Source organism: Parus major, chromosome 2 (assembly GCF_001522545.3).
Source record: "Parus major isolate Abel chromosome 2, Parus_major1.1, whole genome shotgun sequence".
Taxonomy (NCBI): Eukaryota; Metazoa; Chordata; class Aves; order Passeriformes; family Paridae; genus Parus; species Parus major.
In genome coordinates this window covers 131,253,352-131,271,045 of record NC_031769.1, presented here as the reverse complement: position 1 = coordinate 131,271,045, position 17,694 = coordinate 131,253,352, and the positions used below count along the sequence as shown (strand labels likewise).

Genomic DNA, 17,694 nt, shown 5'->3' with positions numbered 1-17,694 from the left:
AGCGCAGTAAAAATCTTTGGATCAGAAATGATCCAAATGATTTCTTAATGAGACCCCAAAGGATACTGAGTAGCTATTGTTTATTTATCAAAAATAGTTGTATTTTTTATTAAAATCATACATACAAGGGATATTTCAGAATTTTACTTATAGTCAAGTGCATTCATAACTTCTGCTTTGCACTTTATTATTGAAATAGCTTTCTTTTAGCTCTAAATCAGAAATATTCTTCAAATATTTTTTATTTCTAGAAACAGTTGTATAAAAATTGGTTCGTGTAACTCAAATAGTGTATATGCTCTTAAAGGTGAATGAGCTGTCTGTAAAGAGAGAGAACAAGAACCACTGAAAGCCCTACTGTCCTCCCTTTATCTATTGTAAACAAACAAAAACCTAAAGCTGTATTTACATAAAAGCTGATGTCATGAGAGAAAACATCAATTTACCATTTCCTTCAGCTCCTTCACCTTTTATTACTGTAAGCAGAACACTTGCTACATGTGATTATTCTTGAACTTTAACCCAAAGCCTTCTCATGTTTGTGAAACATACACTAATTTCAGTTTATTAAAATGTGAACCTTTATACTGCGTGTATTGCACAAATTGATGTTACACAAAAAAATCCAGAGGTAGCAGAGTAGTCAAAGATGTATAAGGGTAATCAAGTAATTAATCAAAAAAAAAGGAGCATACTCTAGAACCAACAGTAAAAACCATCAAGTGCTGACAAGGCTTGCTAACTTTTACAGGTTTTTACATAGGTTTTACAGGTTTTTTACATAGAATAGCTGGATTAATTTCAATAGTTATAACAGATAACTGTCCTTTTACTCTCTTGCTAGGATATTTCTGGACAAGGTGTCTCAATTTCCCGCATTTATTTTACATATTTTACCTATTCATCTACATTTGGTGGAATCTTAGATATTATGATGTTAATCCACTTCTTAGAAGGTAAAATCATATCAATCTTTACAGAAATTACCAGAAAACACCTCACTGTGTAATAAAAATGACGACATCAGTAAAATATTAGGAGTCAATCTATAATCCATGATTTCACTACATGCACCTCCTGCTCAAGCACTGGTAACAGTAAATGCTAATTTATTGGCAACAGGAAATTTTGAAGCCTGTACAGTGAATATGAAAATAAAATACATATCCATTTTATCAAGTAAGAAGGCAAAAAAACTTAAAAAACAGAAGAATGCAATTCCAGTGTGACAGACTGTGTTTTCATTTGTTTCAAGATTTCACCAGGTGGGCACTACACCTCACTTCAGATTGCTGTTCTCTTCACTCTTTCTCAGGCAGCTAAGGCAGATCAGGAAGTACAAATCCATGGCTTAAATTCTACAGAGCTGGAGCAAGGTTGTCTGCAGTCTCTCACTCCCACATGGCCCTTATAGGTTCTGACATAAATGATGAGAAATGATGGATATAATTTCTTTTCTTTCACAATAAGATTAAATCAGAAGTCATCTAATGACATTAGTAGACTTCTAACAGAATAAAAGAATGCAAGTTAAACCAAAATTCGGCTCTACTATTTCGTTATGGAAACAAAATTTTAAAGCAAAACAAGAATGCCATGAAATGTTTTATTTGCCAGTGAGAGGGTCTAACCCAAATATTTTCTTACAAGCTTCATCCATAAAAATGAGTTGGGTAAAGTGAACAACTTCAAATTAGTCTGTATTAAATATAAAGAATTGACAGACTTAAATGGCCATCTCCCAGAACACTTTTATATGCAAAATGGATATAGAATGACAAAAATCACAAAATCTTATCTTGTATAACTTAAATGAAAGCAAAATTAAAATATTAAACTAGAATTTAAAAGAAATACGTAACTTCTTGTGTGGAAAAATAAATTCGTGTTAAATATGAAAATGGCTTTCACAATATCTTTATTTTTTCAGAATAATTCCATTATCATCTCAGGTAGATCTCTATAGAAGTTCTATCCTCATTTCCTAGAGAGAGAAACATCTAATATAAGTGCTCCTTCTTTACATAAAACATTAGGAGGAAAGACTTTTTGGTATTTCATTTTACACTAACACAGACATTCTAGGCAGCAGTATTACAAACCAGGAATGGAGTCACCATACAGTCAGGCACTGATAATTTTTAACCAGCCACTGAAACAGTCTGAATGTTAAACTGTGAAAAAGTAAAAACTCACTATATCCTCTAGAAATGTGTGTCTGACATTGATACGAAAATGTTCAAAACAAAGTTGTAATAAAATTACTGGTTTCTGAATGAATATGACATTCTTAAAGAGTATAATTTATTCAGATCTGGGGGCAGAAAATCTTTCCAGAAGAGTGGGATTTGATGATGGAAGTAGGACTATCACAGTCATTTGGGGGACATTACACATGTTAACACGTTAAAATATTGCTTTTGTAGCAATTTTTTACCAGCATTGTAGAGGAGAGGCATAAGAAAGGGGATAGCTGCTTCATTTTTCACTACAATGCAGATCAAAGATGAGAGTTATAGCAATCCAAGAGAAAAAAAAATCTAACTAATAGTAGAATGTAGGTCCTAATGAATACTGGGCTAATATTAGCAACCAAGTAGTACAAAATATGTGAATATTTAATATTCCTACATAATAGTCACAGTACTGATAGATTCATTTTTCTTCTGAAAGAATGAAATGTCCTTCTAAATATAGCATTGCTTAAAAATAAGAATGCTAGGTAGGCATTCAGAAAATTGCTACTAGCATGGCAATATTTTTAATTGCTACATTTCTCAGTCTTTTTTTTAAAATTCAATTAAGTCAATGAGGCTACATATCAAATGTACAAGTAAGTCTGCAAGCCTGCAGCTTAGGAGAATCAATTACTTTTATTGTGATTATAAAAAAATTAAATGCTTTGATGCAAGGTCTTTCTTTTTCTTATGTGTTGGCATAGACAGTAGCAATGATAAGTTCACACTTTTTATTTCTCTATATAATCTTAAAAACTTACAGTAATTCATGAATTCATGACCCTAGCATATTTAAAGTCATTCATAATTTTTGTCATCTACAAGATCTCTATTTAAAATTATGTTTCGGTAACAAATTAGAACAAAACTCTTATTGTGTCCTCTTTTTAAAAATATTGATGTAGCCTGTATTTCAAGTAAATTGCAAACAAACTTAAAGCCAAAACCATCACACAGTTTAAATAATCAGAAGATCTTCCCATACAAAATCTGAAATACTAGGTGTGAAGCAGCTCTCCCATTATTTTACACAACAAAAACTGTCCAGTCACCTGTGAAAATACAAGTGTGCATGTGTGCAGCAATTACAACTGAGGCCTTCGCTACACACCTTTCTTTATTTATGTCCCAGATCACACTGGAAAATGCAACAACACAGCTTTACAGAGCTCATTCACTTAACCAGAGTCATCTGAGGTATTTCATCTCTTATTTCTGTCTTCATCCTGTGAGCTGAACTAACTTATGTCTGAAAATCAGAGTTTTAAAAGTGTTAAAGAAGAAAACCTGCTGTTTGATATGGAGACACAAAACCTAGTTCTATCTAAAGTAACAACAGTAATGGCTTTCCAACTCCAGTTATTCAGCATAAAAATTTTATGAGCATTTTCTTTGTTTTCATCACTAAAAATTATCTGAATACTAATCTTGGCATTGATTCATAGACCTTAAACAGCAGTTTCAAAACCAGAAATTAGTTTGCATGTTTGACTTCTGGTTTTCCCAATGACTGCAATATAACCAGTCTTTGCAGACTGTGGAAATAATGGTGGAATAATTCCATTGCTCTCAGAAACTCCAAAAGTACTGTAGCTAATCTCTCTCAGCCCCTCAGCTGTGCTAGCTCAGCATTTCAAAGGACTGTACAGTAAATCAGATGAGTTCCTTTCTGTAGCTTAAAAAAATGCTCTGCCACAGTAATGAAGGGGGAAAATATTTTTTCATTAGCTTAACCTCCCTGAAATAGTTTCACAAGACAGTTCAACAGACACTTGCACCAGGGCTATGATGGTGTCATGGAGGCAGGAAGGAGCAGCTGGGCTGGCAATGGAGCTGCAGGTGCTGCACTGACAGCATGGAACTGCCTGGGGCTCTGGAGATGAATTTAGCCTCTCAGATCTGCCTTCTGGAGGAGCCTGCCTTTTCCTTACTGTATTGATTCCACAGGGACACGGGAAGAGTAGTATCTTTAGGCTCAAGTTAGCCTGTGCAAATGTATTTACTAAATAAATATTGTGGCAAATTAAACTTGGCTGTGTCACTGATGGACAATATGGCCAGTGGAAGACCCATTTTGGAGCTGATGGAAACCAATTTTTTCTGACATGAGGGCAGGTCTTGGTGTCTTCTGCCATCCCTGCAGCTTCACCCCAACACCTGGACACAAAAATGCAGTACTAATCCTTCCTTCACACTGGATTCATTAGTTATGAATCTAGTGAGTTCCATGGTTCCATATAAGTTCTTATCTAAGTTTCCATTTATTATGGCAATGTGAACTTAATCATGAATTAAAAGGCAAAGAATAGTTGGATTGGTGGGCATCAGTTCAATAACTCCTTTCCTTCCATTGTTTCACACACTGAGAAAATTTTTGAAGAAAATCTTTATTAAACTGAAACTAAGGGTAGAATACATTTCGTTGATGTAATTATAAAAACTGCTATGCAGATGTTCAAATAGTCCCTAAAAAGATACTAATGATGTCCAAACATCAGTAAGCAATAGAATATACTAAGCAATAGAAAGGCACAGTGCAGCTCTGGTATAAACCTCCTTCCACACCACAGTACCTTTCAGCAACTTTATAAGTACCAAATAAAATATATCCAAGGTAGAGGATATTTAATGGCAATTTCCCTCTTTTAACACAAACCAACATCTTTCTTTTGGGCAGCTTTACTGAAAATCCAGCAGTTCCAATGGCAGGCAAGAGCTGTTTTAAAATAGGTCATCATGCTTAGTCTTATTCATGTTAGGACCAGCAGTCCCTTTGAAATACAAATTTTTTGTGGATTACTATAATAAAACACTCCTAAGCCCTTATCAAAGAAAAACCTTGTGGCTATGAAGAGTGACAAAACATGTTACCAATTCTAAACTGCTATTTTTTACTTAACTTAAAAATAAAGTTAGTAGTATATCATTAATTATTTCAATAATAATAAGAAAAAATACACATCAGTGCTTTTACTTATTATAATGACCACATAATCAATTCCTTTTTAATTCCTTTTAATAAACAAACTTCTTACTTGTAACTAACTGGTCTTACTTAATTAGAAATATTTATATCTGAGACATTAAGTTAAGACACTTATCATGGACTAATTCTATCATTTTTATCACTCTTCTTTGTGCAGAACAAATATGGCCATTCATACTAAAACATAATAATGTAACTAAATGTTTATTTTGTCTTTCTTCAAATAAAACCTTCTTCTATATGCGAGAATATCTGTGTTACAGAAAGCTTGGGAATATATAACTCAGACCAAATTTTAGACAAGAACACTCTGCAAATTCTGCAGAAGACAGATGTAAACTCTACAAAGTAGCTAAAAACATTTCTCTTCCAACCATGTCTAAATGAATTCAAAATACGTAAATGTACATTAGTGCTCAGCTACAGCACATTAAATTTCATTCAGCTCTGGCCACCTGCATTTTCAGATATCAAGAAGGCAGAATTCAAGGCTTTCAAATAGCAAGAACTTTCTCTGTATTCTACCCTGAAAGCACCTGTTCTTGGCCCAGTGCCTTCACAGCATCTTCTACAGCAATTTTTCAGATGAACCATAAACAAGGCAGGAAAAAAATATATTTGGATTTCTTGATACATATTTTTAAACTTGAAAGATACATTTTTTTAAGGAAATAGGGATACTAGGTAAAAATACAGTTTTCTTTCAATCATATGGGGTTTTTGCTTAACTTTAAAATCTGGTGGAATCTTTGGTAAAATTCCACAAAGAAATTAAAATTACTGCTTCACTTGAAATATCTTCTGATGCAATATATAGTAGCATGGCAGCAATATCAAGACTTCGGAAATATTTACCATTCACTTAAACTTATCTCCTCAGACTTACTACTTATATTTAAATCAGACTATCATCAAAATATCAACAGGCATAACCTTACTACCAATCCAAAAACTAATACATTAATAAAAACCAGAACAAGCTGCTTCATTCTGTCCATAGAATAAAAGTTTTTAATTTTAAATAGCTCACAGTGTTTACTGTGGTATTTCATCACTTCATTACTGCAATGTTACGAGTAGTTTGGGGAAAAAAAAAACATTTTCCTGAAGCATTTTAACTCTAGTAAAAAACACGTGTTTGATAAAAGCATAATCCTCAGCCTTCTAAACGTGACAGTGATGCTGTTTTTCTAGCTGTTAGATAATACATGGCTCAGCTGTCACTTACTGTGCGACAGTCGGTTACACAGAATGAAATGAATCATAATCGTGATGACTAGCCAAATTAATGAAAGCATGCTGAATCAAAACCCATGCTCCCAAACTGTCTTAGATCCTGATTCAGCAAAAAGATACTTGATTTCAATACCATACAGCATATTCCATAGATACCTGTTTATCCAGACTTTCAAAGCAAGAAAATGCTGAATTCAGAACGCATAGCAGGACAACAGTATGTTTTTAACAGACTACCATCAAAAGCGACCTATCAACTTGTAAATACACTGTAGCTAAACAAATACCATTAAAACAATACATAGCAAAAGAGAGATGGTGTGTGAGTTAAGAAACTCTCAAACTGAGTTCATAGTGCTCGCTCTATAATGTTACATTGTTTTAAGCCCACAAGTAGCAGACAAATCCTGTTTGTGACTTCCTATCTAGCGATCTGATTAGCTTCATCTATGAGATTCTACCTTAAAATATCTGTTAGCAGCTCTTACCGGGGAATGGCATAGGAAGGTTTTCTTTGCAATGTTCTTTTGATGATGGGCATGCTTAATCCCACATGCTGGAAAGATTTTATATTCCCAGATCTCCTTTTAAATCTCATTCTTCAAAGGCTTTCTGAATTCAGTACAAAAAAATATACCAGATCCTAAGAATAACCATGGACTAGAAGGCAAGCATACTCAGGTTCCCAGCAGTGAGTCTCAAACAGTAAAGTTATGGACAAATGAGCATATCCTAATTAATAATTGATAGAAATATAAGCAAAATATGCAGATTGACAAACAGCTTCTAGGGAACCGTAAATGTCAGTGTCAGCAGGGAAAGTGCCCACGGCATTCTTATAAGACCAAATAGTGAAGAGGTACTCTCAAAAGCAGAACTCTGCAGGGCAGACACAACTTATCTAGTTCCAGAGGTCTGTGAGATAGACCTCTACATCTGACATATTCACTCTGTCTTCTTTTTAAGTCCAGAGCCAGAAATAGGCTCTGCAATTCATCTGGCCTATTTGAAATGTCTAATTTAAGATGAGATGGATCACATCCTAGAGGCACCTCTTTATTTCCATTCGCTTCAAATTCAACCTAAGTGATTTCAGACATGGATGTCTTCCTCCACAGGTATTCAGATCTGGTCAGAAGAATCCCTAAGAATTTCTGGGCTCAAATAGTGTAATCCAAGCTCTAAAGGATGTAATGTGGGAATGAAATTTGGGAATGAGGCAATGATTTTCATTAACCAAACAGTTCTATGAGTGCTGAACTTAAAGAAGTCCGATTTTGTGAGGACTCGCACCTCATGATGGATTTATTTTGATGCCAATGTTGGTTCTCCCCTGTAAGAACTCCTCGGTATGTAGAATGGTGTGACTTTTTCAGTCAGGAGTATGGACAATCACTTCCACAACCGGTCTTCTTATTTTCATTAAACTCCTAGTAATTATGTATTTTTGGGACCTCAAACTTTTTTCAATTTTTTTATGAGTTAACCAACATCTTGCACCTACTGAATAGCATTTGTGTATTTCCATGTTGGTGAAAGACCTTCTCTATCAGGAAGAGATTTGAACACAGCTCTCTCTTCCCAAATGAACAAGTCATGGGTAAAACAGGAAAGGTTTATTTTGCATCCTAACAATGAAGGCATACAATTGTGCTGTCAGGCATGTGAAGGTATGGAGTGGCAAGAGAAAGCCAAAATATCTCAGTGATTAGGATATTCTCTCTATAGAGGCAAGTCCTCATTCTTGCTCCAAGGGCTGCTGTGCATTTTATTTAAGCACTTGAATGCAAAATTCGTAAGAAGCATCTGATACAGACAGAATACAACTCAATGGCACTAAAGACAAACACTGCATAGCAGAGGTAATTAAAGTCAAAATACAAAATGAGAAATGACTGATTCAACAAGAGTTCTTCAGAAAAGCATGTTGAAGGGACAGTAGATCACAAGCTGACCATGAATCCATAAGTGCTATACCACAACAAAAACCCCATGTGACACTGCCTATACAAGGAAGGAGTTCTGCACAAGACAATTTTATTCTCATGCTCTCCCCATACACTTTTGGAATATGTGTCTAGATTTGGACACTGTTTTAAAAAAAAAAATCAGTGAAAAAGTATATATAAAGACCAACAGCAAGAATGGTCAGGGTTCTAGAAAATATGACCTGTTGAATTCACAGAAAGGAGTGATGAGAATATACAGGAGGAGATATGAGCACATTTGTGAAATACATAAAAGGTTGCTGCAAACAGAAAAATAACAGACTGCATTGCATTTCCATTGTGGACAGAGTAAGTAGCAAAAGGCAGGAAAGAGATTAAGGTTTAACAGTAAGGGGAAAATTCTAGTGGTAAGGATAAGGACTTTAAGTTACAGAGACAAATTATCTAAGGAATTCAAGAAATCTCCATCCCTAGTTGAGTCAGTAGTGGAGTCATTGTTCTTATACCTGTCAGTAGTAATCTATCATTTGAAAAAATGTAAAATTGTATTGCATAAAAGAGCTTTACCCTAAGATCTGCTTGGCCCACTCTTCACTTCCTGCTACGTAGGCAACACAGCTCTTGCAGAGATGATTCATTTGAATTCAGTGCATTGTTTGCTACATGCCCTTGCCTCACCAGGAAGGCTATTTATTTCACTGGTTAGGTGGGGTCTCACAATTGCAAATCATCAGTTTAGACAAATAAGTGTCAGAAACTGCTATCTTAAGAGCCAGTCATGCCTTGAGGCAAAGGATGAATTGGAAGACCTGTTGAGGTCACAACCACCAGTGTTTTCTATTATTCTATGTGTTCTCTGGGCTTTAAAGAGCTTTAAAATAATTGCTTTTCACTCATCCTTTCTGTAAACAGAAAAATGTATAAATGCACCAAGAGATAGATAAACATATGGAAAAAGATTTCTTGCTAACACACTGGAGTACACATTTCTGAAAAGTTATACAAAAGATAATTGTAAACCATTTTCCAAAATAGCTGCTTCTAAGTCACAGTTTTATTTAAAGGTGAAAACATTTTATGTCCTTCATGTGCTTAAGGCAGTACACATTCTAAAGGAAGTCTGCCCTCAAAAATACACAGAAGCAAAATGCCAAGTTATATTAAATACCTAGCAATGTTATGACCTGTTAAATATTCAGCGTACAAATACAATATTACATTTGTTATAAGAAATTATTCTTAAAAATATTAATGTCAAATAAAGAATAGGTCATCAGGAAGTATTTAAGCAACCACATATGAGATTTAAGAAGAAAGAACCAACCCCATAGAGACAGTAAACAAATAAAACAATATCTTTTATGTATTACTTAAAGATTTTCTTATAAATTTTGTAAATAGAAGCACTCAGACTTGTTTGAAACAGAAGTTCAACTCTTGTTAAGTTCAACTCTTGTTACTCCTGCTAGGACAGGATGTCTCACTATATTTTCAATAAAATTTTAAAGTTTAAATCAAAGATATTCTTTATGGCCTCAGATCAAAATTTAAAAACTCCTAAAGATACAGATACATAAAATCAACTATTATGACTATTGCTCTTCTCCTATTAAAATGCATGAGTTTGATCTTTTTATCAAAATGCAACTGAGATCACTCTGAAAGCATGTAATGTGATGACAGCTGATACTTAAATTCCAGACTATAAAAACACCGCCTTCCACCTTCAACGATAGAAAACAGCAAAAATTGCTTTGAACTCTTACTCTCCAAAAATTACATGTATTTACTTCTTACATGCACTGGTATTCCCCTATACAATCTCTTACTGTTACATTAACTCTTACAGTCTCAGTCCTTACTGACCTCTTTGCAGCTTCAAGACCATAGCTTGGAGAAACTACATGAGGACACAGACACCACATGATACCATGCAGAAGCAGCACAGCACAGATTTTGCAATGTTACTATATCTCCAGATGTATAATAACCCCTGAGATTAAGTTGTTGGAGTTTACTGAGTTTACAAATGCACTACCAGATTTGGTGTAAACTGCTTTGATTAATAAATTATAACATACCCCAAATAGTTACTCCAAGGATGTAACAGTTCCTCCTGTTACATCATGCAGTCCTGCAAAAGAGATCTAAACTCAGAAAGTATTGAAAACAATATTGGTTATAATGAACTTCAGATTTATAATAAGAATAACTTCATCTGAACAATGACTGCTTTTGAGTGCCATTTTTAGACAATTAGTATTTTAAGAGATTCCTCCTGCTTATGAATTTAAATTAAAAGGAAGACTTGCCCACTCTTAAGAGAGATTAGGTTGTCTAAGGTAAATTGTAGCTAAAAGCCTTGATATAGTAAGACACATTATTAAAACAGCCCATGTGATCTAAACTTAACCTAAAAAATCATCTCCACCTCAGAGCTCATTGCTAATGTATAACATCTGTTGCAGTAAAACAGGTATATATGAGATCATAACTCATCACTTCGATTTTCTTGGGGTTTTATCTCCCCAATTTTCTGTCAAAATGCATCATCAGTGAAGATGCTGGGGAGAAGAGGAAAGATCACACCAGAATAATCCTTCTTGGAAAAGGTTGGCCTAATGGTCTTAGAAACTGCCCTAGCATTCTGACTGAAAGTAAATATGATAACAAAACTTGAAGGAAGCCACTAAAGCAGAAGGGTGAGAGGTGGCATTAGGCTGAAGAAAATCCCATTCCACAGGATTAAAATTCCAAATACAAACTATTCTTTTACTTTTTCCTCCCTATTATGGAACTTTGAGTATTTTGCAAATATTTTAAAACTTCACTGCCAGGGTAAAAACACATTTTATACCAGTTCTGCAGTAACCTATTCCTTCTGTGTATTTTGACACAATATACACGCTAATTAGCCATTGGTTCAATGGAAAAATCAATTATTTGACATTCTCAGTTATTTAGATGTTACCCAGCTCAGAGATGCATGCAGACAAAACCTAGAATGGACCATTCAGTCCCTTAACCTCACCTCCAGAAACCTCTGTATTTCACCCAGTCACTGCTTTCTAAGATACACTCCAAGCACCTTAAAATTATGATCTGCACTCTATTTTAGATGTAAAATGAAATGTTTTTTTCTCTTTTTTTTTTTCAAGTAAGTGCAGGAAGATGTTTATTTGACAGAAAGCACATACTATCTGTGTTTGTTGAATGTCTATTTTGGGGGTTCTTTGTTAACTAAATCCTGTATCTGTTTTACTATTTCTCAGCCCCATACGATGTCAAGCCTTTCTACATCCAGCTGATCCTACTTGTACTTCCTGAATGTGGGAACATCAGCACTACTGCAGTCTTCTAAAACTTTACTCAACATAAACATTATCAAGCCAAATAATTAATGTAACTGCCACTCTGTATAATCTCCAAATATATTCTGCTTAGTCACTAAGAGGAAGTACTGCTTTAATCATTTGTAGACAGTGTCTAAAAGTGTGTTAGATTCTTTAGAGAACAATTGTAAACACTGAGTCTTCTTGAAGAGCAAATGTAACAACCTGACAAGAATTATCTACAATATAAAATGTCTAAGCATGTGGTAAGAGTGAAGAGCAAGGAATAATGAAAATTTTGAGAGAGGCCCAAAAATCAGTACAAATTATTAAAACAAAAGAAAGGGGATACGATAAAGAATATTACAAGGGAGTGGAATGAGGTAGGAGGAAGGGAAGAGGACGTGGCACGGCAGGAAAGAGGGCAAGTATCCTCCTCAACTATATATATGCATTTGTGTAACTTCTATTATCACTTCTTTTATACTGCATCAAGTTATTACTTTTAAATTCACTTGGACCATATTTTATTTTATAATGCAGAGAAACAAGAGCAAAATTATGAGTGGTGTAGCAACAAACTGTTCTAATCAGCACTACAAATTCAGAAAAAATGCAGTGCAAAATTATGGAAGCATAACTTAATTACCATTGCCTCAAGTCCTAGTTTACTACTTAGGCAAAAGCAAATCTTTTTGCCTTACTTACAAACTTCAGGAATTTCTATACATAGCTCTATTTTCCAAAATCAAAATCAATAACCACATATATCTCTTTCTTCTCTCCAGCCCTGAAATCCAAATTCAAAACATACAAAGCTTTTAAGGCAGTGTAAATCAGAGCTGATTATTTATAAAGTAGGGTAATTATTTATAAATAGTACAATAGCTTTGTGAGTCTGATATTTACACTTCTGTGAGTCATGGCCATCAATCTATCACTTTCTTTCCCAGGTGAGCATCCTGCCCCACACCTCACTCACCCGCTGTGTCATACAGAGCACAAACAGCCCAGCTTTCTTGAGGTTTGCTTGTCAGAGATTTTGTTTCATTCAGTGTAGCTAGCCCATTTTTACCAGGTCTGTGCAATCACTACCATAGTAAGTGGGCCAGTGGACAGCTGTACCTTCCTAAAGCTCTCTCTGGACTTGACAGTGGTGGTTCACAGAGAGCCACCATCCTGTAGCTAGCCCACTATGTTTCCACCTTTCCTGTCCCCTTAGGTTAACCAGCTGACAAAGCCACACACGTTTAAAAGAAATCTTTTATAAGGACCTCATGATTAACCTGTGATGCTTTGCAAATATATGAAAAGTTGGATGATTTCATAACAAAATTTCTCTTGGGAAAATTTGCCTACTACTGGGCCAAACTCTCCATACCTGTGAAAAGTTGAAATACATGTTTTTTCAAAGTTATGAGTGTGACTTCATGAGGAGAGCATTTTATCTTTAGAATTCCTCAGCAAAGGAGCTGGAAACCCGTGATATTTCAAGTAGGAAAGTGTCAATGCACATCACACAGACTGAAACAGAACTATTAATAAATAATGCCAGCATCCTAGCATCTCCTATAATTTTTTTCCTATGTGCATACTCTCAATACAGTTCTTTGATACAGAAATAAAGTACAAATTGAAAGTAAAAAAGCACAAGCACGATCCCATAAACCAGTCTATATGGAGGAAATGTGATGCCTAAAATCTGTTAAAAAGCTTACACACACAAAACCGGATTTTATAAAAGGAAGGATGTGCATAATTTAAAGGAAAAGTCATCATCAAAAATTCTATTCTCTATCCAAGTCAGTAAAATATCCACAAAGAAAAAAGTTGAAAGTATGTAAATATTCTTTAAACAGCAAAGACTTACACCCAGAGTACAGACATAATTTCACTCTGTCACGCATTATGCATATTAAATGTTATGCAAAATATATATTCAATAACCTTGTCAAAAAGACACTTTCTTAGCACATAACATTCAAAATGCACTCCAAGGGTCCCAAAAATTCCAGAAGAAAGACAGTCAAAGCAGCAGAGTTTGTCACCCATTCTTTTTAAAGCAGAAGCTCCACCTCAGGAACACAGTGCACAACTGTAGCTCAGCCCAAACCAGGCCAAAGGAGAGAGCAAATCTGGAAAGCTTCTGCTTTCCATGCCATCATGTTCCATCAAATCCTGGCAAGAATTCATGCTGACCCGATCACTATTAATTGCTACAGATTACAACTCCATACCATCTGTATTTCCTTTCCTCAAAAAGAGTAAAACAAACATAAGGAGAAGTTATGTATCTATTTTAAATCCACACATATTTACCCCAGGGAGTGAAAGGAAAAGAATAAATAGTCCACATTACAGATGTGAGTCACACTACTTAATGCTCTTTTGGAAAATGCTCAAATACCACAGTGATGGGCACAGCATAAGAATTTGAAAAACACAAGATAGAAATAGAATAGAGAAAGGAAGTAGAGCCCAGGGACTAGCCATTCATACTGACACTCAATCACCATTAATTATAAAAGAAAAAAAATAGAGGGAATATATGCTTGCTGCTTTCCTCAACATTTGAACAGTTCTTGTGTTAACATCTCTAAATGTCAGCTCTTGTTTTCAGCATCTTTTTTTTTTATCCTGCTATATTTCTCCATGGAATGAAATGACACAATTTTATTGCTGAGGCAAAAATACCTTCCACTTCAAAAGAAGTTTGCCTTCGAGGAGAATTACACTTGAACAAAGACTGCAGGATTTAGCTCTATATTTATCGCTATGCAATAACAGTAGTTCATTCATATAAACATGGGGGGTTTCTTTTTTTATTCTTTCCCTTCTTCTGACAGAAGGAAAATATTTCTCAAGAGACTTAAACTCAGTAATATCTACCTAAAGATGTTGGAATTACTTTGGTGGAGGTAGTGCTTGATAAATCTGTAGATATTTTTAGAATAAACATGTACCTGATGGTTCAAGGAGACACTTCATTTTAAGAAAAATGAAACTGATGAGTTATTAATCTGACACCAGCTCACTTCTCACTACCCTCTAAAATATTGTGGGCTATCTATTCAAATTCCATTGACAACAGCATTTTCCTAATAGGGCTGCTTTAGGCCATCCTTTATGTATAAACTTTACACCACACCATCTCCCTCACAGCTTACACAGAGCTCAAGAGGACATTTTTAGTGAGACATAAAGAGAAACTAAACCCCACATAAAGTTTATCTTTAGATCTGATGAAGAGTGGGTTTTTTGCCCATTGTCGGCTCCCAAAATTCTGAATATTACAAATGAAAACAAATCTGTTTCATTTCTTAAGTTAGTCTTACCTTACCATTACTTGAGAACAGTTTATTCTTCATTTGCAAGCATAACCATTCAAGCTGATCCTAGTATTGTACTGATATTGTACTTTATATTTGATCATAAACATTACTGTCCACAGCAAAAGCTGACAAGAAACTTCTTCAAAATTTTAATGCTATTATTATGTATTTATAATGCAACCTTAATGCCTTGAATTTCTGCAGCTTCCAAATTAAACTTCCATTTTTGTTAGTGATTTTTTAGAGTGTAGAAATTTTAGACAAAAAAACTGCATTTATTCTGATATAGCATGCAATTTCATAAAATAAAGGCATCTAAAAATCAAAATAAAAGTATCCCAACAGCAAACGAATTGTAGAGCAAGAGACTAAGATGTGTTGACAAAAGAAGGTTTGGTACTTTATTCTCAGTGTTCACATTACACTGATGTGCTTCAGAACATACATCCAACAAAAAAACCTTTTTAAGCAGACTTGGAAATGTTTTTAGATCTCCTCAACACTTAGGAGCTGTCACACAAACAGTGTTTGAAGTTTTTGGTATGATGCTAATAATAATTCAATGAATCACGGAAAGAGACTTCCAAAGTCAGCAACTAAAGCCCAGAAGACAGCTTCCAGGTGCTGAGTGTGAAAGGCCAGCTGCATTTAACATGTCCAAGACACAACACTAGTTTTGGTACAAAAAAAACCCGCTTAGAGCTTCAGCTTCACCACACTCATCAAAGTCATCTCCACTATAGCAGTAGCTTTACTTGTTTATAAGCCGTTAGAAGTCAGCGCGGTTACTCCATCATGAAGGGAAAACAGGTTTCTCGACTTTACTCAGTGTCTGCCACCGACTGGGGAAGGGCGTGACCCAAGCCGTGCACGGCAGCGGGACCCCGCGCCTGCAAGGAGACCGGTGGCACCCGGGAATGGGGCACAGCACACGGGGAAAGCTCAAGCTTCCCCAGGCCCCACGCTCCTGCCCGGACACTCCCGGTGCCGAGCTGGGCCGGGTGGCCGTGGACAGCTCCCGGTGCCGAGCTGGGCCAGGTGGCTGTGGACAGCTCCCGGTGCCGAGCTGGGCCGGGTGGCTGTGGACAGCTCCCGGTGCCGAGCTGGGCCGGGTGGCTGTGGACAGCTCCCGGTGCTGAGCCGGTAGCTCCGGACAGCTCCCAGTGGAGGAGCCGGAGCCGGAGCCGGGGCCGGGGCAGGGGCCGCCCCCACGCCCGCGGCGGGCAGGCGGAGGACGTCTCGCTTTCCCCGGCGCCGGGGCTCATGCTTGGAAAGAGCAGCGGGGCGGGGGCGGGCGGCAGACACGTTGTCGGGGGAAGATGGCGGCTGTGGCAAACCCACCCAGCCAGGCGGCCGGAGCTCAGGCCCCGGCGGTGCCGCTCCGCCCGGCAGGGCCGCCGCCTCCGGCGCGCAGCCTGCCGCGCCCCCGGCACTGGGCCCGATGCTGCCGGTCCGCCCCCTCCGGCGGCGCCGACCGCCGCCCCGACCCACCCCCGTCCTCCCGATGGAACACGCCGGGTGAGGACAGCACCTGTGCGGCCATGTTGGGCGCCTGGTTCCCGCCGGCGCCGGGGCGTGCGGAGCCGGAGCCGCCCCGCGGAGCGCGACCGAGGCAGGCGCCGAGCCTTGCCCCGTCCCTGGCCGCTCCCGCGGGTCCCTCCCGCCGTGTCCCACACTCGCCCGGCGCCGAGCACCCCTGCCCGCCCCCGGCTGCCCGACTCCTCTCTCTCGCCCTGGCCGTGCCGTCCCCGGGGCCGGAGGAGAGGCTTCCGCGGCCGCGGGCCCGGGAGAACGAGAAAGGGATGCGCCCGCCCTTACTTGAGCACAGATTGCTCCTTCTCCTCTTCCTTCTTCTGGCGGTCCATGACTGCCAGGATGATCTTCCGCTCTTCCTCCGTGAGGTGGCTGAGGTCCGGCATCTCGGGCTGCGGGGCCGGAGGAGGCTGAGGAGCGGCGGGGCCGCTCCGGGGCCCGGCGGGAGCCGACATGTTTGGTGGGAGCTGCCGCCGCCGCTACGGGAAGCGCTGCCCGAACTCCAGCAGCACCAGCGGGAGCGGCCGGCGCCGGGAGAAGCACATACAAATCAATACCCTGTAATCAACCGGCAGCCTAATGACGGCCCCGCCGGGGAGGGGCGGGGTGCCCGGCAGCCCCGACCTCGCACCCACCCGCCGGGCAGCCGGCGGCAGCGGGAGGACGGGGACGGAGGGGCCCCGGGGGGCGAGCAGGGGGAGCGGGGAGGGGAGAGGGCAGCGCGGGGAGAGGAAGGGCCGGGGGCGGGGTGGGGAGGGAGAGGGGAGAGGGCAGGATTAGCCGCGGGAGCGCTGTGGTTTGGGTGCGAGCAAGATTATCCCAACCCCGAGCGCCCGGCGGGGAAAGGGGGGACGGAGCGAGCGTCGGGGGGTCAGGAGACGGGGGCAGCGTCTGCCGGGGGGGTCGAGGGGGGTGCCGTACGAGAGCGGAGCCCCGGCGCCCCGGGGCGCGCAGCGGGGAAAGCCCCAGCGGGCGAGCGCCAGTCCCGGCCGCCGGCCGCGGCTCATAATTCCTCGCCGCCGTCCATGGAAGGGGCCGCGGGGCGCCGCGCTCGCCTCCCGCCGCCGCCGCCTCCCGCCGCTCCTCGGC

General features: G+C 39.0%; 1 protein-coding gene across 33 annotated transcripts in view; it reads right to left on the bottom strand.

Annotated features, from left to right (window-relative positions):
* Positions 1 to 17,164, bottom strand: part of RIMS2 (regulating synaptic membrane exocytosis 2) — a 443,102-nt gene extending 425,938 nt beyond the window's left edge. For all 33 annotated transcript variants that reach the window (XM_033512411.1, XM_033512408.1, XM_015618871.2 and 30 more), the window contains exon 1: positions 16,891 to 17,164. In XM_033512411.1, the coding sequence (XP_033368302.1) occupies positions 16,891 to 17,060 (170 nt within the window). In that variant the 5' untranslated portion in view covers positions 17,061 to 17,164. The remainder of the gene's footprint in view (positions 1 to 16,890) is intronic.
* Positions 17,165 to 17,694: the final 530 nt, after the last annotated feature.